The sequence below is a fragment of the Euwallacea similis genome, chromosome 2, assembly GCF_039881205.1.
Source record: "Euwallacea similis isolate ESF13 chromosome 2, ESF131.1, whole genome shotgun sequence".
NCBI lineage: Eukaryota > Metazoa > Arthropoda > Insecta > Coleoptera > Curculionidae > Euwallacea > Euwallacea similis.
This window is the reverse complement of record NC_089610.1, coordinates 6,229,745-6,254,288: the sequence shown is the minus strand read 5'-3', so window position 1 is coordinate 6,254,288 and position 24,544 is coordinate 6,229,745. Positions and strand designations below refer to the sequence as shown.

Sequence of the window (24,544 nt, the reverse complement as noted above, 5' to 3'; positions counted from 1 at the left end):
ACTTTTATTACCGAACAGTTGCGGTAAATCCATTAACCGATGGTATGCCTCGTCCATGAATTAAAACAAGAACTTGACAAAGCAACACATATATTTCTCATTTGTTACCAATACACACTTGTACAAAAAAAAAACATTATGCTGCATCCTCTAAATTATAATCAAATTTACATCACTTAACCAAGATTATTATTTACAAAACACAATCACCTTTAAGGACTCTATGCGCGCTCAGTTTGGTCAACTCCAACACTGTTCAATCATGAATGGCTTATAAGTTTCCATTGAATAGTGGAGGCGTTCTAAACTTATAAATTACACTACGCTATGTCAAAGGACTATACCCGAAAATATGAGGTGCACTTTGCCTATACACCAATGAAGTGGTGTTAGTTTTAGAGCATTTCACTTGAATATTCTTCAACACGTTGAAATAAAATTACCAACACATCGATAAGTCCAACCTAATTTTTTATTTTGTAGATCGTCGAATATGTTGTGCCTTCCCTGAAATCCACCCAAAGTATCATGCCAAAGCATCACATCATTTCCAAAAAAAGCAAAATTGTTTATGATTATTTTAGACCGGTTGTATTATATTGCTATTTAACTCTAACATCTCCATTTCCTTGGAAAGAACAGAGATAGTGCGGCTCAACGGATCAACTTTCATTAGACTTAATTTGAAGTATTGTTACTTTTTCGCACAGAGGTTTTGCCACTTTTTTAAGTCTAATTCCTTAAATATTTAATACTAAGCACAAGTGCGCTTGTTGACACCGCAACATTAATTGAACTATTTTACTAGGTAGATATAAATAAAAACCAATTAAGTCTACAGATTCTTATTTGCTTGATATGTGTAATTTTAAATTCTCAGAGCATTAAATTTTTTAATCTGTTGTTTATTCTGTAAGAACTTTTTGAACAAAACCGAACAAATTCGCCATAAACGAAAAATGTACATTTAAGGCGCTTTGAATTTCACAAAAACCTTTAAACGTTGCTAAAAATATCTTAATGAAAAATCGTCAAATTGATATTTCTAATGGTGTAAGTTCGTCTGCTGGCAAAATTTGGAACCAAAAATAATGTCACGCTCGCATTACCTCCATACCCAAGAACAAAACAGGCGGTGTTATGTTGTACATATGCAGAAAGTGCAAACACATTTAACCTGAAGGGCTCGTCTAACCATCTTAACCTATTACCATTTTGATTCAAATATATTTGCATCGTTTATGCCTATATTACATAGGGCGAACACCATTACAATGCTCCTAACTGGAATTTTCGACCAGGTGCAAGTCACAAAGTCGGTTATATTGCGCCTTTTAATGCCCATTAAGAATCCATAACGCAAAATTATCTATCGTCATCACATTTTTCCCAATTTAAGTATAACGCCGAGTAACTGTTCCCCTTTCCTCAATCTGAACGATGAGCATTGTAAATGATCACCCTGTATAGACATGGGAAATATATATATGCAAACGTCCCCTGGACAATGAAACATCAATTTGACGACTGGACTCTAAAATAAAACGAGAATGCGTAACATGACATTCTCTAGAATTTAATCATTAATCCAAGTCACTATTTTGAGTCAAAGGGGGGTACTCTTGGTCGTCCGTCAGGTGAAAACCGTCCGGTGGCGGAGCTTCGGTGGCTTGGGCCATTTCACGCAGTTTTTCCGATTCTGCAGTTGGAAAAGTTGGTCAGTGATGTGACGATTTGTCACTCAGATTCGAAGTGAATGATAATGATGATGATTGTTGCGAAATGTTGCATGTAATGAGTGGGTGGGCTCGTTCTGCTGGGTCTCCCACATGAAAATCAACAGCAGACGGATCTTGAAAACAGCAAGAGATATAAAGTCGGTTAATTTAACTAAGCTTAAAAGTGCGCAGGTTTTTTTTTTAATTTAACCAACTTTGTATCCCTCAAGATTTCCCAGGTCCTCGTGCTGTTCGTTCAGATGTCGGGCCCTCTGTATACGAACTCGTTAGTATTAAGTGACTGCCTTTAATGTATGATCATTTAATAGGTAAAGAATATTGTTTATAATTTCTAAGCGTATTCGTGGACCTCTTTATCTCGAACCACTTGAAAATCTCGTTGATTTTTGAGGTCCAGGTGATAGGTCCAGTGGCAAATGCGCCTTGACGTCCTCACTTCGTGTGCCAATTCTTCATTTTCATTCGTAAGTCGGGCGTTATTCGATTAAGACAACTGCGAAAACGCGACGCGACACTTTATAATGGAAATTATGAAAAGACCTTAAAGAGGCACAATTGGCGTCAGTAAAAACAATCATTCGCTATAAATGAAATGAAAGAAATGCAACATTAAACAACTTGAGGGCAAATATGGATGATGTTGGCATAAGATGAATAAATCCAGGGGTGAAAAAATTATCTAAGTGACCATTAGGTGCGATTATGCATACATTTTTGTGTTAACTTTAAGTAGAAAGGACAAAAACTTCAGGAAAATTAGTATGCATAAACGTGTCAATATTTACTAGCATCAACAAGCCTTACAGAAAGGCATTTGAAACTCGTTAACTTTATTGGTTAGTCAAGCATACTAATAAGCAAAAATCAAAGCGTTATCTAAACAAATCGTTTTGTAAATAAACAATGTAATACCTTCGCATCAGATTGAAGTAGCATGGATATGCATACCACTTCATGCTGACAATTTTACCTTAAATAACAGGAAGGAGTAAGTTTCATTATGGGGTAAAGAGATCATCTTGTAAACGTTACGTATCCCATTTGAATGCAGACGTTTGCAAAAATTGACTGTGAACGAGCGCTTCGTCCCAAAATCGTGAACGAAAAATAGCTGCATTTAAATAACGAATAGCTCCCGTCCTAAGATGACCAAAGCAAAAAAAATGAAAGTTCCTAATACGTATAAAAATGGTTAGAAATATTATACTGACCAGTACCTGACATTTGGCCCGAGGGGTTTCCTTTCACGATGCCAGCGTAGCTACCTAGAAGGCCTTGCATAACAAAGAAAATCATTGTTGGATAAGGGTTACTGCAAACTACTTTGGAAAAGGGATTATCTACAGCGGACGTAATTATTAACGGTTTCACAGTATTGCAGAACGGGAGGAGAAATAAAACATGTTAATTGGAAGGTAGGTGTTTATTACAGCTGACATTCGCCTAAAGGGGAGGACCTCGTTTCGAAAAGTTACTCAAAGCGAATGAGAAACAAACTGAAAGTGATGTGTATTACGTAGATTAAATTGTTTCCACATTGTCATGCAAAGTGGTTTAGTACATTTAAGAGCAAGAAGTTGCCTCTGTGTGGCTAATAATCCGAGTAATCGAACAGCCCTGGCATTAGCCGATTTGAAATTGACGAAACCTGTCTGCCTAGCCTTATAGAAGTATAATATGTCGTACAAAACTATCTCTTTAATAACGAATACACAACGATACGCTAAATAACATAATTAAAAATAACCTAAATCTATCAGTCAATTCAGTCTAATCGTTACTAGTTACTGCCGCAGCTTCCCAAATTAATTACGCCTTGGTACAACTTCCCAATAGAACCTGTACAAACCTAAATAAGACAACGTGAAAAGTCAGTTTGTTTAATACCCTGTTGAAACGTCTTGTTTATTTAACTCGTTAGCTTATACTTTGTGGGCACTTTCACCACGACCACCCTCGGGGTCTCCGAAGAGATTGCAGCTACAAAGTGAGTCAAATCACGAAGAAGTTGCGCATCTTAATGCTCAGCCGGAGTCCGTCTTGAAAGTTGATTGATTTCTTCTCACGATATTTCAGAACTGGTTTCCATCTACTTTCAAGGTGGATTCTTAATGGGAATTGAAATGCGTAATTTTTCCTAATTTAACCGGCCCTGTGACTGTAATTACCAGTTGGGAGATTCCAATGATGGTAATTGTAAAAGTGATGTCGGTGTGCGTGGGTGTCGCATCGGGAATTAATCGATCGATTATGGGGAAAACTACAAGGTGATTGAGAAAAGTAAGTTCATATGAACATCGGTCCGGAAATGCTCAGTTATCGAGCGGTACAGAAATTACCATTTGATTTTTTTCTCTCAAACGAGGAAACGCGGTCCTGTTCCGTCTAGGATACGCCCTGTATAAGAAATTGATTAATCTACAACGGGCTTTAAACTACTACTATCAACTGCTTTTAGTGCAATGATGCAGTTGCATGGCGTTTCGAAATCGATCGATTTACAGTTCCCTGTGAGACCTCCCGTATTTACAGTCTAGTTGTTAGTTCTACTGCTTCAAGCCACTTTTAAAATTTAATATGCAGGATGTTTCATTACAGTATATCAAAAATCCGGGAGCCGAAACTGTGAATCATTTTAAGAAAAAAAGTTCATATGAACATGAGTTCCTTTTCGTTTCCTGTCTGAAATCTAGGGTGATCAAATTTTTTTTTAATTTTCCATGAAAACGGATAATATTATGAAAAATATTCAAGAGACTTTTCTTTTCACAGAAATATGGAGCGTTGAGAAAATTATTTTTATGAAAAAAGCAGTGGAGTATCATATTTTTCTTTTAAAACGTTCAGGGTCACATCGATGGAGACGTCAATGGTGAAATTAAAATGATTGTTTTTCCCTTAAAAGATGTGTCTCTACACTTATTTTACGCTCCCCATCGCCCACATCCTAAAAATGTTTAATACCAGAACGGACTTATAACGAACAAAACAACATTTTTTTTAATCACACGGTATATCAGATAAGAGGCGAAAATGGATTCATATTCATATTAATATTTTTTTTTAAATCACCCACAGCTTCGCCCCCAGAATTTTTAGCGTACTATTATGGAATACTCTGTATATCAATAAACTGTAACCTATAATTTTCTACTTATGCACTTTTAAAACATAAAATGAAACTACTTAAATAGCAACTTCCGGTAGTAAAAATAGGGCACAAAAGAATTGGTTCAACAAAAGGCTTGTGCAATATTTGCTTAGTCACCCGGTTACCTAAACCTATATTAAAATTCGTTAAACACGTCGTGAATTTGTTCTAATAATGTTAGTATTCGACTTACTACATGAATTTAACACTTGCTTTAAATAACACAAAATATTATGCATGTTTGCACGAGTAACTTTTCAAAACCATGCATTCGTACTCCTGATTCACATTATAGGAGGAAAGTAAGGAGGTAAGTAAGGCAGCAACTCCTCATGCGACAAGCGGCAGAGGGAGAAGTGTCTGCACTGATTAAGAAGATGAATGCCAGTATTTTGGGCTTCAATCAGGATAAATGTAAATATAAGGATTAGAGTAAATCTCATCTAGTAACCAAGCGCAAAGCAGCAGCTTGGAACCGAAATTTGTTCCACATGACTAGGAAACACTCTGTATAATACACCATTTTATTTCAATTAATTTGACTACTACAGTGCCCTGATACTTTCTCCACAGCACTACTGCTAACAATAACGCCAAATAAAAAATACTGAATCATCCATAAAATAAGCCCATTATACTGGTGAAACTAATTCCATCTATTACACGTGTGGCAAACATTGTCGCTAAAGGAGCGTAGTAAGGATAAGGAATGTACAGGAAGTCCTACTCAAATTATAAATGTCGGCATTGATTTTTGATCTCAGAGCATCAAGAAAAATTACGATACTCTCACAGATTCAAATGCCTTTTGCTTTAGCAAGAAATAGTCAAACGATACTCTACAATTACGCAATGAAAACTAAAAACTGGACAAAACAAAAATCAAACCAATGCTACTCGATCACAAGTATTTGTCTTACCTGCGATTGGCTTATCACTGTCGGTGGCTTTGGGCGCTGCGTCAGCTTGATCGGAACCGCAATCGTCCAGTTGGTATGTCTTGTACAACTGTAAATCGCCACCTTCGTTAGAGTCAAAATTGTATATGTAAAACACTCCGTCTTCTGTGGCTACTAAGAGTCTGAGTCCGTCTTTGATGCTGAAACATAGGGAATTGGTATTAGTTAGAGAAGGCCCTTGTCAGGGAGCTTTAATGCTACTTAAACGAAGCAAAAGTACTCACTAAACTATTGAAATGACGTTCTTCACGCCTCCAATGGGTAAGTAAGCAGTGGCAAAGGCTCGTCCTTGCGTAAACACGTCAGTAACTTGGGTAGGTAAATACGTGGAGAAATAGTTCATCCAACTGCTTTCTTCTGCGCTTTTCTTAGGACTAAAATGGCATACCACATGTGACGTTTTAGTAGATTAACAAATTAAGCTGTTATCCTTTAACTGGTACAACCACAGTCCCTAGTCTCAGTTAATATTTGTACTATGAACTACACTAAAACTTACCTATCTCTAGGTTCTTCTAACTTAAATATGTGAACTGTCTCCGTGTTACTACTGCAAGCTAAGAATTGTCCACACATACTAAAGGAAAGACAGGATATTGAAACACATCTTTTCACTCCCCTTCGGAACTCAAATAGCTTGGTTCCGTCGGTGACTGAGAATACTCTTATAACCGTCCCCTTTTCCGAGGCAGTGGCGATTTTCAACCCGTTGGGGCTAAACGCTAATGCCGCTAACGGACTGTCATGGGCGTGGATCATAATCTTTGCGTTCTAAAAGAAAAACGATGCCTCAATTCAAAAATGAAAAAAAAACACACCAAAGGACATGAACGTGCTGCTGATGACCCATATATCTGTTTAGTCACTCACCAAATTCATAGCGTCAAAAATCTGAACTTCTCCTACTGATGACGATCCGGGGTATCCCAGGTAACAGTTCTCACTATTGGAACTTAGGGCGCACAACCCTTTTGGATTTGGTGGGGTGTCCCGTATTGTATGAAGAACTTTCATATCTCTAATGTTGTGAATGTAAAGGCTCTCTTCCAGACAGACCACCACCCTGGCCCTGAAAACGAGACATCAACACACTGCATTTATGTAGCTCTTGAAAAAGCCCATTAACAGCGAAAATCGGCACCAACTTACCTATTAAGTTTAACAGCCAATATCGTATTTGAATATGAGTAATTACATATCTCACTTCCTTTCTTAAAATGGCACACTTTCAGCTTCCTGGGCGCGGCCAGGGAGACCATAGCCACGAGACTGCTGCTAAACAAGCGTTCAACGATTCGGGAGTCTCCATTGGCGTTACTGTAGATCTGCTCTAGGTGCTCAACAGATCCCAGTGAAAACAGTTTATAGCCGAATTTGCCTCCAACAGCTAGTGATCTGCAAATAGTTAAAATTGAATGTAATTGGCGATTTGTAGAAGATAAATGTAAAGGTGAACCAGTTAGAGCTTTTAAAGATCAAGATCTGCGACGTCATGTGGATATTATTAATATATGTTGAGTTGAACAATACTGATGGATAAAAAGGATATAGAGGAAGGTACCATTATTGTCTAGCAATCCCAATGAATGATTGTTATGGTGTTGCTGGTAGTGTATTGTAAAAAACTGTATTAAAAGGAGACTGAAGAGTATTGGAGGATTTCCACATTGTTTTGACATCATAACGATACGGAAAAACTTTCATTTGAATGTGAAATCAGAAAAATTATTTGGCTAGAGATACAAATGGAAAGTGAAGAGAAAACAATAGAAATTAATAAAGGTTGTGACAACAACAAAGATAAAGATAACAAAGGTTTAATTCATTTACTTATTCATGATAAGATAGAAAAGAGAAATTTATTTTTTTTGCCTAGTAATAGTAGGTGCTTCTTTCTTTGCGACACCATTCTTATAGCTGAACAGATACTTATATATTTTGAAAAATAAGACTTTATGAAAAATTGATTAATTAATGCTGTTATGTTGGTGATATGGACTTTTCTATGCGCAAAGCAACTAGGCAATTTTATTCAATGTGACTTCTTTAGGGTATACAGAGCATCTTGAAAAAAACAAAATTTGCTATTTTTTAAAAATTCTTTTTCTGGAATAAATTGACAAGAGAGCTTAAAATAGAAATCACTTTCTTAAAGCATTTTTTACTGAGCTTCAAAATGAAAATATTTCTTCCAAGATAACCTAGGATCTTGGTTATCTGTGGTAAGTGCTTTCTTGAATAATTGAGGTTCTAATGTACCTGACCTAGAGTTGTGCAACATTTTCATAAGAAATTCATTTCAACAAGAAAAAGGTCAGTGGGTAAAATTTGAAGTTTTGAAGAATCTTTGAACAAAGAATGCTTTATTGAATTAAAGCTAAAATTCTTGTTAAAGGATATTATCTGATACTAGGTTTAAAGCAAACCATCATTGGATTTATTAAGTGACTGTAAAATATGTTTTCTTCTAGAATAATTGATTAACAGGTTAATAATGGCTACTACTTGCTTCATTATTTACTCAGTGAGCTAATGGGCCACAATTTTGTGCCTGTTCCGATTGTTGTTTTGTTTATGTTATGGTTGATGTTATATTTTTGCATGCACTATATTTAGGGTTTAATTTATTATGAATTATTTTATTATTATTATTTAGTTAAGTTTATTGTAATTTTGTTCAGTCTAGTAATCGAAAAAGTCATATATACACCAAGGTTTTGCAGCATCATGGTACAACACAATCCCCAGAACTGCATGCCTGGGGCTGCAAACTTGACATTCAAAACAATGTACTTAAGAACCTCGGTGTGTAATATACTATTAGGCAATAATCGACTCCATATTGCACAAGACATTGGGTGCCCTAAGAGTCTAGCTAGGTGGTTCAAAAATAACATACTATTGTCATTACATTGTATTGGAAACAATGGGCTGGCTAGGTCACAACTCTCATTAGTTATTTATCAACAAATAAGATGCGTAATTACTTACGTTGAGTCTTGGTTAAAGTTTACAAAATAATTTTTGGATCCATTGGTGTCTGTGGAACTTGAGCTAGTCATGAGTCCAGATAGTAAAACGTGTCCCAGGAAACTTCACTATACAAAACACACGGGCTACTGATTGGAAAAACGACCCACTTTCTTTTAATAACCTTGGGGTTATTTGATTAGTCCAGCTCAACTGTTGCAAAACTGTACAAAAGGTATAACAACATAAACAATAAATAAACCACAGACAAAAGTCAAGCTGCGACTTGATATGAGCATCAGCTGATTTTGATTATTTGAATTGTTAGCTGTGATGCAACCACGCAGGACACCAAGTTGGAGGAAAAAAAAGCGAAGCAACGAGTGAGAAATTGTTAGGAGTGCCAATGGTTTTACGAAACGTGTATTTTGTTTATTTCTTTTCTTTAGATACACCACGATTTCGAAAATAATTATAAATCTGAAGTATCTAGTGACTTTACGACTGGCAAAAACACGATTGGCAGCACTGCCGAAAAATATTTGACTTTCCTTGACGCCATTTTTTGATTAGCGTTGTGTGATATATATGATCTGACGCGACGTCGGTCTTCCTGCAGTGTTCTCGCTGTTGCCGGCTCCGCGGCTGTCGTTCGTAGAGTTCGATCGATTTTCTCTTGAGTCATCCCTAAGGTCGCGAATGACTGCCCGGGGCGGCTTGAGAGCCGCTCCGTCTACCGCTTGGTAGGGACTCGTAAATCATCAGGGGGCTCATGCAAAAAATCTTGTCATATTCCAAACCGCTCTTATGCCAGAAAATTTCTTAAATTTAACATAAATTAAGAAGAAATAAATGGTGCCAATTATGCTTTTCATTTGAATTATGCAAGTTTTCCCCAAATTTAGGAAAAAACTATCACAATTTTGGTGAACAACACTGTCCAAAAGTATTTCTTATTTTTATTTTATATGTGAAATCTAACACATATCTGGAAAGTTCTTGATGTCATGGCGAAGGATTCTATCGCGTCATGTGGCCTGTTTCTATCTTAATTATAATTATAACCTGTAAAATGTGTTGATTATGGTATGTTTTTTAGTTTTCCTCAGTGTTACTAAATTATTAAAAATGTTGATAAATCGTTCTGCGACATCTTTAATTAAGAATCAGTGTATCTTAACCCTGGTTAAATATTGCGCGTCATTGAGCACCAACCAAAATAATTCAATTAAAAATATAATTAGTTCATTCCCAGATTCTGAGACTAGATTGCTCAAAGTAGGAATCATAGGAGTTCCTAATTCTGGAAAAAGTACATTCATCAATTATCTAATGGACAGGAAGGTATCAATAATACCTCCAGTTCTTTTCAATTTGAATTATTTCTTAATATTTTCCAGGCATGTCCAACATCTTCGAAAGTTCACACAACCAGATTTAAAACCCGCTCCATATTTACTGAAGGGGATGCACAAATAGTATTTCTTGATTCTCCAGGTCTTGTCAATGAGAATGAAACAAAAAAGTATGTTAAATTTAATTATTAGTTAACTGAAAAGCTGCCCTGTAAACACCTTTGTTACAACCCAATAACAAACCCAACTCTTACACAACTTTTGACTCTGTTTTGAACAGCCCATTGTTGAATGAAAAGAAAAACAGTAACAAAAAAGCAATAGCATAGTCTTTGTGTCCATATTTGTCCATTGTACTTCAATGTATATTTGACTTTATCCTTTTGCTTGTAGATTCAAATTAGAAAATTCTTTTCTTAAAGACTCAAAAAATGTTTTGCAAGAGGCTGATATTGTAGGAGTAGTACATGATGCTTCAAATGTTTTTACAAGGGAGACATTGGATATTAAAGTCATACGTTTACTGGAGATTAATAAGAATAAAGCAAGTTTTCTTATATTAAATAAGGTATGTTGATTCAATATAAAAAATATGATAAGTACATAGGGTAAAAAAAGAAAAAATTAATTTTCAGATAGATCAGCTAAAGTCAAAAAGAAAATTGCTAGATATAACAAGACTACTTACTGATAATTGTATAAATGGGAAGCCAGTACTGGTTCCTCAATTAAAGCGTGCCCGGCATTATATGAACAAAGATATTAAAGCTTGGCCATACTTTAGTGACATTTTTATGGTGTCATCTCTAACAGGTACCTTTTCAATTTTACTTTTACTTTATGTTTCCATTCTATAAGTTTGCAAAGATCTTGTATATAGTAGGTGGAATTTTTAGGAGATGGCTTAAGAGAAGTAAAACAGTATTTAATAGATTCTGCCAGACCAGCAAAATGGATGTTTCCTCAGGCTGTATGGACAGACCAAACTGCAGAAATTATTATCCAAAATTCCGTTAAAGCCAAACTGTTAGACTTTCTTCCACAAGAAATTCCGTACCGGTTGAAGCCTGAATTAGAATATTTTGACCTAAATGATAAGGGTAAGTATTGATAATGTCAATGTAGAATAGTTTTTTTCTTGTTTCATGAGGGGCCTTTACATTTTGTCATATTCCAGGTGTCATCACTACAGTTGTCTTAATAAAAACTCCTTCAGCTCGAATTTCAAAATTAGTAGCTGGTACAGAAGATGGAAGACTCAAACAAATCATTCAAAGTGTTCGGGAAGACCTCCAGAATGCATTTAAAAATATTGTGAAAATTTCGCTCATTATGGATCCTCCTGCAGATTCTAGCCCAACTTGATAGCAATTATATTATTACTATTCAATAACATTAGTTTATATTCAAATCAACCATTGTTCTATTACAGTGCTATTGAGCATTATAATTGCATGCTATTGACAAAGTCCATCTAAGGTTTTCCAGTGATATAAGATTTAATAAATTTTCCAAACCAAAATATGTAGTCTTTAAATTCTTTCTGTAAATACTCCAAGAAAAATTCAGCAATATGAGGAGGGAGATGGCCAATTTGAACATCTCCGCTAGTTTTACTTCCTCTTTGCTCTTGTAGTTACTTTTTTAGTAAATCTAATATTATTTGATGGGAATCAAAATTAAATTCGGGATAAATCTTTGAGAAATAGTTTCAATATGAGTAATAACCTCTGATGCGTTAAGGCAGAATTATTGTCCGTTAATCTGTAACTCTCGGAATACGATGCATTTGAGTATGTTACAATTATACGCCACTGCCGTGTCTCTAAAACAAACATTATTCCTGTAATCCTTTTACTATTTTTAACTATTTTACTGTTCGCAATTTCATATCTGCGGCTGATGACTGGTTTGATAGCCGGTGAACAACTCAGGAATTCTTAACCCTACTTTTTATTTTTTGACAGTTTCACAGCTACGGCTGTTTCTCATGCAACTCTGTTTGTTCTGGTACGTTCCGATAAAGTACTGCCTGCTACCAATATGCATTCATTAAATATCTGAGCCAATCACTTTTCATTTTAAACGATAACGTCGAACTTAATATACTCTGGAAGAACTTGTTATATACCCTACAATAATTGTAAACGCGTGTCAGGATTCGTGTTGCCAAACTAATACGAGATTCTAAATGCCCCGAAAGTGAACGTCGCGTTTTTTTATTTATTTATTTATTTATTTACGACACGACGACCATTTTGAATTTTGAATATTATTTTTTAAACAGGCTTTTTTGGCGTTTATCTTGATTGTCGAAAGAACATTCTGGCATTTTGTTCCTCATTGGTTTCTTCCTTCCTCTCGTTCGAAAATTCAGGGATTTATATTGGTGATTTTAGATTCGGCATCCAAAGTGCTCTTTTGGGGTTTTCGATTGGGTCTCTCTACTTTATAGTAGAAGAAGAAATATCCAGCAATATGCCGAAGAATAAGAAATCAAAGAAGGATGATACCTCTGATTCAGATTCTGGCCCAGATGATGTAAGTAATTGTACTACATTGTATCGATATATGTATACACTACTAGCAGTCCACCTAATTCTGCATGATATCACTGTTTAGTGTTATATCTTCTAACTACTTATATCTCTAATGCTTTATTACGCAAAGTATTCTGAGGGAATACTAGCCCTCGGGTTCAGTAAGTTCTCCTTTGAGTGGCACAGTCCAAATTTGTACCTCTTGTAATTGTTAAATAGAATTGATTTTTTGTGTGCCTCCCTAGTGCTGAAATAGAAACTGTAATAATTTCAATTTTTTTTCAGAGGGAACCAGTGAAAAAGAAGCTAAAGACTGAAAATTCCATCCGCACTGACGACGAGGAACCAACGTGGGATCTGGGCAAGAACCGGTATGTGAAAGTAACTCAATTCAAAGGAAAAACCTATGTGAACATCCGGGAATTCTATTTGGATGCTGGAGGAGATTTGAAGCCAGGTAAGAAGGGACTCATGCTTACTCCAGAACAGTGGCAGAAATTTAAAGCTTCGGTTGAGGAAATTGATGAAGAGGTAAAGAAGATTTCTAATTAAATAGAAATTTTTAATGTTTATTCTGGTTTTTTTTTTGTTATTAAGCTTCAAATTCGGAAAAAGTTTAACTTTGTTAAATTCAACGATTTACAGTATTAGAATTAAAAAAATAATGTAATAGATTTTACTTTAAGTACAAAAGAGGCTTAAGCTATTCATTGGTTCTCTAGTATAAGGTTTATTTATAATGTTGTTTTACATGGCTGTTGGTGTTAAAATTGAAGGATTTAAGCCATTTTTGTATAAGGATGACAATTTTAATTTGTTGGTTGTTGTAGTTTCAAATGTTCTGTATGCCTTTTATTAAATAAATCATTATGATAATAAACCATTTATAAAAAACATGCATCAATAAAGCAACAATACCTAAATTTTCAAAAGGTCACATACCTGAAATAGTATTCATTTTTATCTACCCTTAACATTCTATTAATCAATTCCAATAAATTGGAGACCTTATTTACATGAAGGGACGTATATACGAGGTGCGTCTCGTAGAAGAATTAAGGAAAAGGAAGAGATTGTACACTGATGTAAAAAAATCTGATTTCGCCATTTGTCAAGAGAAACCATCAGAACCATATTCGATAGGAAAATGCTGAAATGTTACAGCTGTCTGAGCATGCTGAACGTTCATATTGTGATTCGCAAATTGCATTTCTATTTATCCAAGCTATAACATATACAGGGTGTTCAATTGCAAGATTGCTTTACTCATTGCAAAAGTGGAAGTGGAAAGCGCTTTTAGAGACCTTGGTTTTAAATATTTAAATTCTTTGAAAAGTGCAATCATCCAGAACACAAATAATATTTTAAATAATTACTTTTTTATGTGTCCGTGAAGAGATGCTGCAAGGTTTTATTAGAGAGAACACTGCCTTTGCAGATGTCCTCTTCAAGACAGAAAACACTCAGTTTAATTACAAATTTCCATTAGAAGATGCGCCTTCTCGTTGGTGAGATTAAGAATTTGATAAATCCCAAAAAAGGCATTTACAGTTTAGCTGAAATGCTAAGCCTTTCTTGGTGCGATTAAAGTAGTCGCTTCTAATGAATTTTCTCCTTTTTTCTATGGCGTGTAAATGACACTATCGTTTTCACGTCTTAGGTTTTGTGCAAATACAAATTGGACTGCAGCGGTTATTTTCTTCGCTCCATTTATTAAATAATAAATATACAGTAGAGGAGGCCCTTTTTAATTTGTTTTATGGGATAACAGCAGTAGATAAAGGAAACTGAGATAAGTGTTATGACCTCAAGCTTAGTTAGCTGCTCTAAGGGAATCGGGCTATCTTCATTGGCATTCTGTGTATAGGATGTTCATATTTCCAGGTGATTACCGGGGTATTCAAAAACCACAGACTATGACGACTATTAACGTTACTTTAAGGCTTCTTGAGCGAATGGTCATCAGGTATCAGAGACAGATTTTCAAGCACTAACGTTATTGGTGACTTTCACCCTTCGGATGGAGGTTCCACAACAAATCCAGCTGCCTAAGATCTGCATCCCGAGTTAGCACGTTGCCAAAAGGGCCAGGTTGATCCGGAATCAAATCGATCTAAATGCGCACGCGAACCATTCCTGGATCCGAGGAACGTCAACGACAACATGGAGCCCACAGTTTGCTTCGGTCTTTATTCCGGACGAGCGATACGATTTCGGTGTGATTTCCGAGCGACCTACTTATTCGCTGTGACAGCTGAATTCAAGGTTACGTCATCGAATCGCATACCGAATTAGACTTTTTGCTGGATCTCGGTTTAAGCATAGTGACGCTATTTATAAGATTGTGCCTAAGGTCAGAATTGGACGTTTTGTGCGATTGGTCGAGGCCTTCGCCTGGACTGCGGATATTGGAAAAGGTAAGGTTAGGGACGACCTTGACTGATTTCCAGAGAGCAGCAGATGCAAAAAGCGAGTGATCGCTGCATATGGCTTTAGTACAACTTACAAGTATTTACGATCCATGATATTTGTGTTTGATTCTATTAGCCACCTCCATCCCAATAAACTGCTTAAAATGCTGTTTAAATCTGTTTCATAATATGCAATAAATGCATTTAAAAAGTACTTACTTCACCAATCCGAGTCCATCTGGTAAAGCGAGTCTTAGTGCCCTAGCAAGCTCTGGCACATTAATGCTGATGCATTTTTAAAAAGGAAACTTAAATTGCCCGGCTTTGAAGCTATGGGCGTCGGTGGAATTAGACGCTGTAGTCAATAGACCTAATCATCGGTTATTTATTCAGGGTAAGTTGTCTTAGTAATTAACTATTAACTATATTAATATATTTTTTAATAATTTATTCTTACTGTAATATAGCGCATTACTTTGAGGGGCGTCTCGAATATGTCGAAACTTAGCCCAGTCGTTAATGTCATAAGTGTCCAGACCGATGTAGTTCTGGGCCGGGTGATTTAGTAGAAAATTAAAAGAATCACCAAATTCCTATTTTTACCACTTCCAACTTTTACGAGTGCACGGCCCGCGAGGTGGTGAAGCGGAGGCCCCTTTCTCCAAGACGCAAGGAGGCTCGCAAGGTATTGTTGAAAAGAAGATTGTCTGACTTACCTTGTTCGTGTCCAAGAGATTTTAACTAACTCTTTACCGGGAGAGTGATTTAACTTGAATTTTACACTTTCGAAACTTGTTTGATGTCATTTCATAAAGTTTCACCCTGTATTTCTCGACTGCGTTGAGCTGAAAATCGAAAAAACATCAAAATACGGGTGATCGCCTATTCAGTTCATTCGCTCATCTACCTCAATTTCGATTTTTCATTTATGAAACTTGTAACACTTCTGTTTCATATCATCCAAACCCACCTGGCAACTGCCCCACCCATCTAGACCGTTTTTATTATATTTAGTTTATTTAGATTTAAGTTTAGGTAAGGAATTAAGACCTATTTTTTACAAAATCTAAGTCAACGTGGCAACCGCGCTTCCTGTCGTGACCGTTATTTTCGTTATGCTTTTGTTTATTTATGACGTCAAACACCTAGATGGCCCTATTTGTATTGTGTAATGGCTTCTTGCCTGTTTCGCCACATTTTTGCTCGTATTTATCAATATTGCTTAACACGTAAATTAGCAGTTCAAACACAAAATCTTAGCTGCTGTTAGGAAGGTGGTTTGTGCATAAAACAGTGTCTGTGAGATTGCGAACTTAGATGTTGTTTCGAGACACTCTTGGCGGTCACTTTGCAGAAGCACTTCGCTCTGGCTCTAGGTAAGAAGGATCATACATACTTCTGGCGCTTACTCCGCATCAATCATCTGTAATGGATCTTGGAACAGCAAACTCAGGAACAACTTACGAAGTAATTTATTTTACTGTTAAATAATGCACCTTAATCAGGTTTACAAAAATGAAGAGCTCGGTTAACGAAGTTTACGTCCACATGACAATTTGACCAAGAGAGAGTTACCAGAGTTGCGAATTTCTTAAGTACTAAGATCGAGAGCTAACACACATGAGCGTACTTCGGCTAAGAGGTAATAATCGATTAATTTATTGCCTATCATTTTGAGCGTGACATTGGGTTAAGTAGCGAAATGGATCCTCTATTGGTATATTGCAATTATACTAATTTAGGGGAAACGGGGTTGTATTTAAATTCTACTTCTTACAGGGAGAGCGGGTGAAAATTCTATTATACAGAGCCACATGTTTTTGGGAATAATGGATACTGAAATCTGGCCATACCAGGCATATGGTTAGAAAATGATGTACATGAGCGTAGCACAAGGATGTATTGCACATCGACAAAGTTATTAAAGGTACCTCTTTTTTTATTTTACAACGCAGTCACCAACTCTATGAATTACAAGGCTGCACATGTCCATATTTGCATAACCGAGCCATTATCATGTCATATATGTCATAAATGCCCCAAAATATTGATATTCGTGAAAGGCCTTAATCTCCAATTTTGCAGTTGTTAAATTTGTTTTTCGTGCCAATGTGAGTAATGCTCAAGAACGAAAAAGGTCATATGCGTCCTACATGAATGCGTCCTACCATTCGACCTTTTTTTAAACTTTCCAGCTATTCAGTGTGCGTACATTAAAAAGAGATGAGTACCGTTAAATTTTCATTTATAGTGCCATTTGTCCCCCCATGCCATCGGATTAAATTTCAATTTGTTAGTTGTCTATATATTTAACGAGTGCGATTTGAGATAATGGCTCGATTATAGAATCGGAATGAAACGCTACAATATAGTGTTTACGCAAATGTAAAAGTTGAGTGCATGTACAAGCTCTGTCCCGCACAAAGCGGTAAAGCAATTGAGAGTCGTCAAAATTAAAAGGAAAAACGGAGTTATGGCGGCTTTTATTGTATACTCGATATAACTTTGAGCGTTACTTCACCCTTAAAACAATCCCCTTGTTTTCTGGGGTATATTTCACAACAAAGCTCCTCGCAATTGGTTCCGAGAGCAAAGTTTTATTAAATTTTGAAATGATCTAACAACTTGTAAATTGTTTATTCGACAGAGCGTATAAACAAGGCCGCTTTGGAGTTGATTTGAAAGGAAACTTTCTTGAATAGCTAATTAATAGTTTGTTCAGCAGGCGCTAAGAAAATAGTATCATATTAGTTTGTCAGAATAACATTGGGAACATTCTCTATTGTTAATAAATTAATTAATTAATTAACAAAATGAAGAAAGACAAACTGACGAATTTACTACTACTTGATTGCAGCTCCGCCTTTTATATCTCGATTGCCTGTCCTCTTGCCTTTCCCTTTCGGTTCTGGAAAGGTAGTTAAGTCCAAAAGGGAATTTCCCGACATTTGACCATTTAGTAGCGGCCATAGTAGTAATCTCATTCGATAGTGCATCATTTCAACATGACTCTGTCTGTTTACTTGTTATTTTCTTAGTAACTGTAATACCACAATACTAAAAACTTATGAATTATCAAATCTCCGATAAGTTCATGATTTTAACAGAGAAATTACTTTACACCATAATTTCCATATTGCATTTGTGTGACGTATTTGTTGAACAGTGCCGTAAAATTAGATTCCACGCTTGAAAACTTTTAACGTGATTAGGGCAGGAAACCACAAATCTCCAAAGATTTATACGATCGTTTTATTGATGGATGTTATCAAAGTCGGCACCGTAGGTAATATATTTCTTCTGTTGACTGATTTTCGAAAACAAGGGCTCTGAAGCTGCGGCAGGTCAGCTCTTTATTTGTTCTATTCTCCAATGGCAGGGTTGTTGATAGAAGTAACATATTAATATATCATCTCGTGAAGGAAATTGCTTTTGATAAGAAAGCATTCCTGGAATTGGACAATAAATGTTTGTTGTATTTTATCATCGTCTAACCTCGCGAGGAATGCAAAAATCTGACAAAATACAGAAATTAGGTCCTAGTGCACTTTATTGAGCCATATTGCATTTTACATACCCTTCAGTCTGTACTTCTGCCTAAACCTCATAACTGTTGTGGATAAACCATTCTTCTGTCTCTGGGAGGTTTCAAGATAATTACTGGTCTAATCACTTTATGACACCCGGCATTGTGTGTCTTGGTCGACGATGTAAACTGATATCCGAGACTGGCAAACATCAGGGGCCGAGAATATGATTTTCCTACTATGAGATGCATGTAATATTTTCTTGCAGTCCTAGATGAATTTGAAATGTGTAAACTTTAAACATAAACTATGCAGAAGCGGTCGCAAGGGAATATTTGCCTACCTATAGAGGTGTAAAACCTGTTTTTTTTTATCACGAGTAAAATCTTCAAAATACACCCGGCTTGGTGTTTTAGCTGGGTAGTACAGGTCTTGCGGGACAAAAACGTCGGAGTCGAGAAGGTTTGATTCGGTGTTCTTTTCTTTGTTTTCTTTTTAACTTTGATCTTTTGAAAATTCTAAGTTTCTGTTCCTTTTTAGTTGACTCTCTCTTTTTCTTCGGTCATATTACAGATGACGTTACGTCATCGGTTCCAAGTTGTTTGGTTAACCATCAACCCTGCTACCAGTGTTCTCATGCTCGAGTTCAGCTTCTGCCGTCGGGTTTGAATTGGAAAATGCAATGCTCTGCAAGATCTATGACGCCGGAAAGACTGCACTCGGGTCCGGTTTTTCCGATGCGATATGTGAATTACATAAAGCTTCCGTGACTGCCGAGCGCCTTAATCATGTGGTAATTCAGGCTTTTACAGAAAGTCCAGATGGAGAGGTCAAGAATTAAACTCTTAGTCCACTAACATTTGTCCTCCAAACTTTCCTAGCGTGCTTACCAGTCCTAGATGACTCGTTCTCTGGCTTCTCGAGGAAGCTCGCCGAGTCTCCTCCTCTCTTCTAGGAAAAGATCAACGGGTAGAGTTTCCGTGAGTACTTGAAGTGCCTCCAGGGACACAGACGATATGCACATATGAGAAGTTGCAGCGCTTTCCGTTGAACGCTCCGTATCATCCTTGCGCACTTATTTTTCCTCATCATCGAACATCAAATCGGTGCCGCGTAGAGGAGAGCAGACTGTGCGACCCTCTACAGCATTTTCTGGCTGAATGGACCGTCGATTGAAGGCATTATTCTCCGTAATTGGCCTAATCTGTTCAGGCTTCTTTCACAGATGTTCGTGATGTGTTGTGCGAAGTATGTCAAGCCCAAGTATCTTAGTGAATTTTTTGAGCTTTATTGTCACGTAACTGGGTAGGAAAGTTATGTCTATTCTCTGTATTTGGGTAATAAGGATGACGGCCTTGGTTTGGCCATTTAGCCATTTTCACATCTACGAATTGCTTCGTTTGCTTCTTTCCTTGGTTCTGGTATATCGTCTTCGTATACATTCAAAGCGATGTATCCGATGGGCGTGCCTGCAAAGTCCGGACCTATCTGGAGCAATGACATTTGCAGTGTCAGTACATTCAAGAGAGTTATCTCTTCTACAGAGATTGCAGAAGTATTTTTATTTTCGATCACATCATCATTAAGCAAAAAAGTCTGGGGCCTTCTGAGGCAAAGCCCATAAAACGAATTATAAATTACAACCCTCTAAAATAAGGGAAAGCCACGTTGATATCGAAGCAATTTATCTTTGCCACCGTTTAAGAGTTCTCGATAATTTGTCTTTAAATGTCCTCGAAGATATGCGGCTGAAATGCTAAAACAAGAATTTATCATTTTATTGTTCTGAGGATACGAGGTCATCACTAAATTATGGCTGAAGTATCCTGGGGAGTTCTTGAAAAATTACTCGGAGACGACTTAGATTTAAAAGCGATTTGGATTCCGATCTATTCGGGTTGTTATTTTTGATTTACAGTTCGCTATATAAAATCAATGTTATGAATTTGATGTGATCTTTACAATCCGATAAGATTTATTATTCTCTTTTGAAATTTCGAGCATTCGAAACAAATTTATTTGAGTAGTGGGTTTACTAAAGAGTGTTGTTGGGCGTTGCTCAAAGGACGCATCCTTTACCTTCCTTTAATACATTACGTAATAAATGATCGCCCGGTGGAAAGGTTCGTGGAAATAGAAAATAAATATTTATTCAAGAGCTTACAGTTGTGTTAAAGTTCTATTGTACATACGTAAGTAGGTAGGAATAGTTCGGGATTTTTGCCGAAGGGTGCTATAGATGATTCTTTCTGATTTTTCTCTTTAATTGTATTCAGGAATAAGGCTTCACACACAAGTTCATTTTAGATGCCTCATGTAAACTCATGACGAAAATAACCATATTGAAAACTAGCCATGTAAATGTTTTTTAGCTTTTTATTTTCGCAACAGAGCTCGCGATAACAACGCCCTGTCACTCATCCGCTTCTCGAGCATGAAATGGATGACGTTCATTAATTTTGAAGATTGCCTGGTTAAAAAGCGGAATTTCGATCTATCTCAACGGGGCGGGTATTTTTCATGTAATTTTTTTACTTGGCCACAGTTGGTTTCACAAATTTATTTTTGGAGGCCTATCCTGGGCGGGACCGAAGAGCTGATTTCTTTTGCAAAATTGTAGAAAAATTATAACCTCGAATACTCTCTGGTGGTTGAATTAGTCCAGATCAGTTCAGGTTAGGTCAGGAAAATTATTCAAAGCCATCAGTTTTCATTGCAATGTGCAACAAATTCACACAAATACATTAAAAATTGCATGAAATAAAATCTTTAAAAAAATTAGCAAATTTGCGCGAATATGCGGAAAACTGTGATTTTAACCTCGAGATAGAAATATACATATTTCGGGGGTTGCCGAATATCTGATGTGTAGTCTAACCTAGTTTACTGACTAACCGCTTTAAGTTAGCGCTACAGCGAAATGCAACTGCTGCAATAAAGCCGGATTTAACAACTCGACGTCGAATTCAGATTGGGTATTGATTTTGGCACTGAAAGATACCAATAACCAATAACCAATAACCAATAAATCTAATCGTCGCATTTATACACGCGGTCGGATGAGAAATTGCCGCTGAACCGCCGCTGGGCTGCCGTGGAAGGCCAACCAGTTCCGTCTTTTTGACGTTGGTGGTCGTAGCAAAACCGTAGCACGGCGTCGGTGTCTAATGATATCAATTGTTTACGGCACGTGATCATATTTTCATTGTGGAAAAAATACCAAGTTAAAAAGTAACAACTTTTTTACAGATTAAAAATGTCTTTTAAAATCGGGCATTTGCAGTGTTCTTTCGAGAACGCAAGGTTTTTTTGAAAATAACTCAAAAACTGAAAATCACATTAAAAGCGGCATTGAACTGTGCTTTAAATTCCTTTCATCCTTCCCTAGTTAATCATGTTTCTAGTTGTTGTCTTAGTCGACCAAAATAGTCGTACTAAGAATTGGGAGAGGTAAATGCACAATAGACGTGACTCACCTTTAATTTTGAGGAAGGTAAGGCCCTTGAATCTGATAATGCTATCATTGAAAAACGGGTGCATTTAGGGCGCTACAGTGCTTTAAGCCAAATTTTGATATTTGATTTGTTTTCTATGTCAGCCCCGAGCGTCGGCGCTGTATGCCTAACATATTTTGACAGGCTAATTTACATTCTTGAAGTTGGATTTGGCGTTGTGTTGCTTACCGAAACACAAAAATTGACCTCTCATTCCACGTTTAACATTTCTTCCAAAATCTAAGTGTGATTACGTGCTATAAATGTCCGATTTCATTGGACGACGACGCCATATTACCGTTTTGCCACGAGCGACAACGTCAAACAAATTAGAATTGGTTTATATTCGATGGCAGACCAGTGGCAGCGGTTAAACGTGTTTACACATGGATTATCCAATAATGAATTACCTGAACGATGAAAGTTCTTTTGTGTTCGCGGAGTATGGACCACCAACTTTATTAAACTGCATTTAACACGATATACATTGATTCATCTTTGGATATGCTCTGCAATTCACATTTTTCACTTTACATATTGTTACGGTTGGCGTGTGGCCGCCGCAGGTAAAAGACACAGGCAGGAAAAGGGTTTATCGTGGGCGCTCGACTGAGTGATTTATTACTTCATTTTATATACGCCGAATATTCTGGTGTTTTCATGTTCATGTTAATGCCAACATGTTTGTAAGACGGTTGTGGAATCTTCTAGTTATAATAGAATCTTTAGCGGTATAAGATCATAGTTGCGGGTGACTTAATGAAGCGATATTAAAGTGTTTTGTAATGAAGCGATTCATTAGTGGACTATTAGTTGTGGCTGATATATCAATAAATAAGGTTTACGTTCTAAGCGAATCTTTCGCCCTCCGAAATCGCAACAATACTCTGTTTCCATTTTCTTTCGTTTGCGAAATATTGACGTCTGAAATATGATTTTCTGGCACTATGGAGTTAAAAGCTTAATATCAGCGATTAGGATTTCGATTCTCCATGCTAGACGAGGTCTAACTAACATATCTAACATCGTGCCTGCTGCAGCGTGTATAATGCGAACACATGTAAAGTAAGGGGTTGGTATGGATATTTTCTTTCCTTAACATTCAACCCTAGATACCAGTACTATTTCAACAAGTTGTAAGTAGAATATGCAGTGTAGGTGTTGTCGATCTCCACTAAGCATACAATTCGAAGTCTATTCAAATCTCCTGGATTCATATTAACCTCTAATAGAAATCCTCTTGGAGTGGAGCGTTCCAATGCAAACGTTAACAAAATACGTCTGAATTCCTATAACAATCGAAATCCCAAACACACATCAGTAGTGTACGAAATTACCTCGATGCAAAGCAAAAGATTCGGCGAGGCAGGTCTGCACGGAACATTCCTCCGAACAATTGATGTCGCAAACAAAGAGCTACTGGAAACTGCTGTCCGTTGAACTTCTATTAAGTTAGTCGAAGCTATTTTAGTTGAGATAATAGGGAGGATGTCAAAGGATTTTCTTCCTGACACAAAGTGTCCTGTAAGATGTTTGTGTTAGTGTTTATTTTAACTCTGAGTTTTATATTTTGGTGCTGAAAATTTCACAACTTCCCATGTTTAAAAGTTTTTTCTAGCTTTGCTAGGAAAAGCAACAGTTTTCGTAATCGAAACGGTTGACTAAACAAGTTTGATTTTTCAACTATCAATTCAATGGTTTTAATCCCATGCGTCATGTCATTGCTGCTGCAATTATACGCGTACATATATGGTGCAGCTGAAATAAGCTTTAATTTTTGAGGCTTTTCTTATATACGTATATCTTCATCTTTCAGTAGAATTGAGTAGAAATGTAAGTGATACGTGGGAGAACCAGTTTTTGCGTTTTGAATGCCTTGGACACGCTCAGTATGATGTAACCACTAAGTAAAAACACGTGTCGCTTTGATTTATGTTTCATCTGTATATCACTTCCATGTTTTCGTTATCATTAAAAGAATTTTATTGAATTATTCCTATACTGGGCGGAACTTCATGGAGAAGAACCAGCAGTGGCTCAGCGTCCAAAGCACCTGACGTCATCGTTTTTTATCTGCTCTTAATTAACCAACAAAACTAAGTTTTTGCGAGTTAGTTCAGGTTTAATTAGCTAGAGGGAACATCAAAATGATAAAATCGACCACCTTTTAACATAATAATTATTTCTCATTAATTTTCATGAGCCCCAAGTAATTTGTGTAATCCCCACTTCCCTAGAGTATTGAGTTCCATTTTCTTCTCGCATTTGTACAACAGTCACGTACAGTTTTCCATCCTACTTGTAAAATTACTCTCCCTTCGGCAGCGAGATTTAAGTTATATTTGTAATTTTGCCTTATTTCATTGATGTCTTTCCATGCCACAACTAAACTCTAGGT

General features: G+C 36.6%; 3 protein-coding genes across 8 annotated transcripts; 2 read left to right on the top strand and 1 right to left on the bottom strand.

Moving 5' to 3' along the window:
• Window positions 1-73: 73 nt before the first annotated feature.
• Atg18a (Autophagy-related 18a) lies at window positions 74-9,194 on the bottom strand. 6 transcript variants are annotated; one of them, XM_066400132.1, is made up of 8 exons: window positions 8,841-9,194; window positions 6,999-7,244; window positions 6,720-6,918; window positions 6,349-6,620; window positions 6,074-6,223; window positions 5,811-5,989; window positions 2,951-3,013; window positions 74-1,699 (listed from the first exon to the last, which is right to left on the bottom strand). In XM_066400132.1, the coding sequence occupies exons 1-8, from the start codon at window positions 8,909-8,911 to the stop codon at window positions 1,584-1,586; spliced, it is 1,296 nt and encodes a 431-aa protein (XP_066256229.1). In that variant the 5' UTR covers window positions 8,912-9,194; the 3' UTR covers window positions 74-1,583. The 6 variants fall into 6 exon arrangements, with proteins under 6 accessions (XP_066256229.1, XP_066256244.1, XP_066256253.1 ...); XM_066400147.1 differs by having other exon boundaries at window positions 2,951-3,004; XM_066400156.1 differs by having other exon boundaries at window positions 2,957-3,004.
• Window positions 9,195-9,842: 648 nt separating this feature from the next.
• On the top strand, window positions 9,843-11,648 carry LOC136415552 (GTPase Era, mitochondrial). Its single transcript, XM_066400187.1, has 6 exons — window positions 9,843-10,163; window positions 10,220-10,344; window positions 10,568-10,742; window positions 10,810-10,987; window positions 11,071-11,274; window positions 11,352-11,648. The coding sequence occupies exons 1-6, from the start codon at window positions 9,903-9,905 to the stop codon at window positions 11,537-11,539; spliced, it is 1,131 nt and encodes a 376-aa protein (XP_066256284.1). The 5' UTR covers window positions 9,843-9,902; the 3' UTR covers window positions 11,540-11,648.
• Window positions 11,649-12,487: 839 nt separating this feature from the next.
• Ssb-c31a (single stranded-binding protein c31A) lies at window positions 12,488-13,594 on the top strand. The gene is made up of 2 exons (XM_066403538.1): window positions 12,488-12,715; window positions 13,000-13,594. Exons 1-2 carry the CDS (start codon window positions 12,653-12,655, stop codon window positions 13,264-13,266), a joined length of 330 nt encoding a protein of 109 aa, XP_066259635.1. The 5' UTR covers window positions 12,488-12,652; the 3' UTR covers window positions 13,267-13,594.
• Window positions 13,595-24,544: the final 10,950 nt, after the last annotated feature.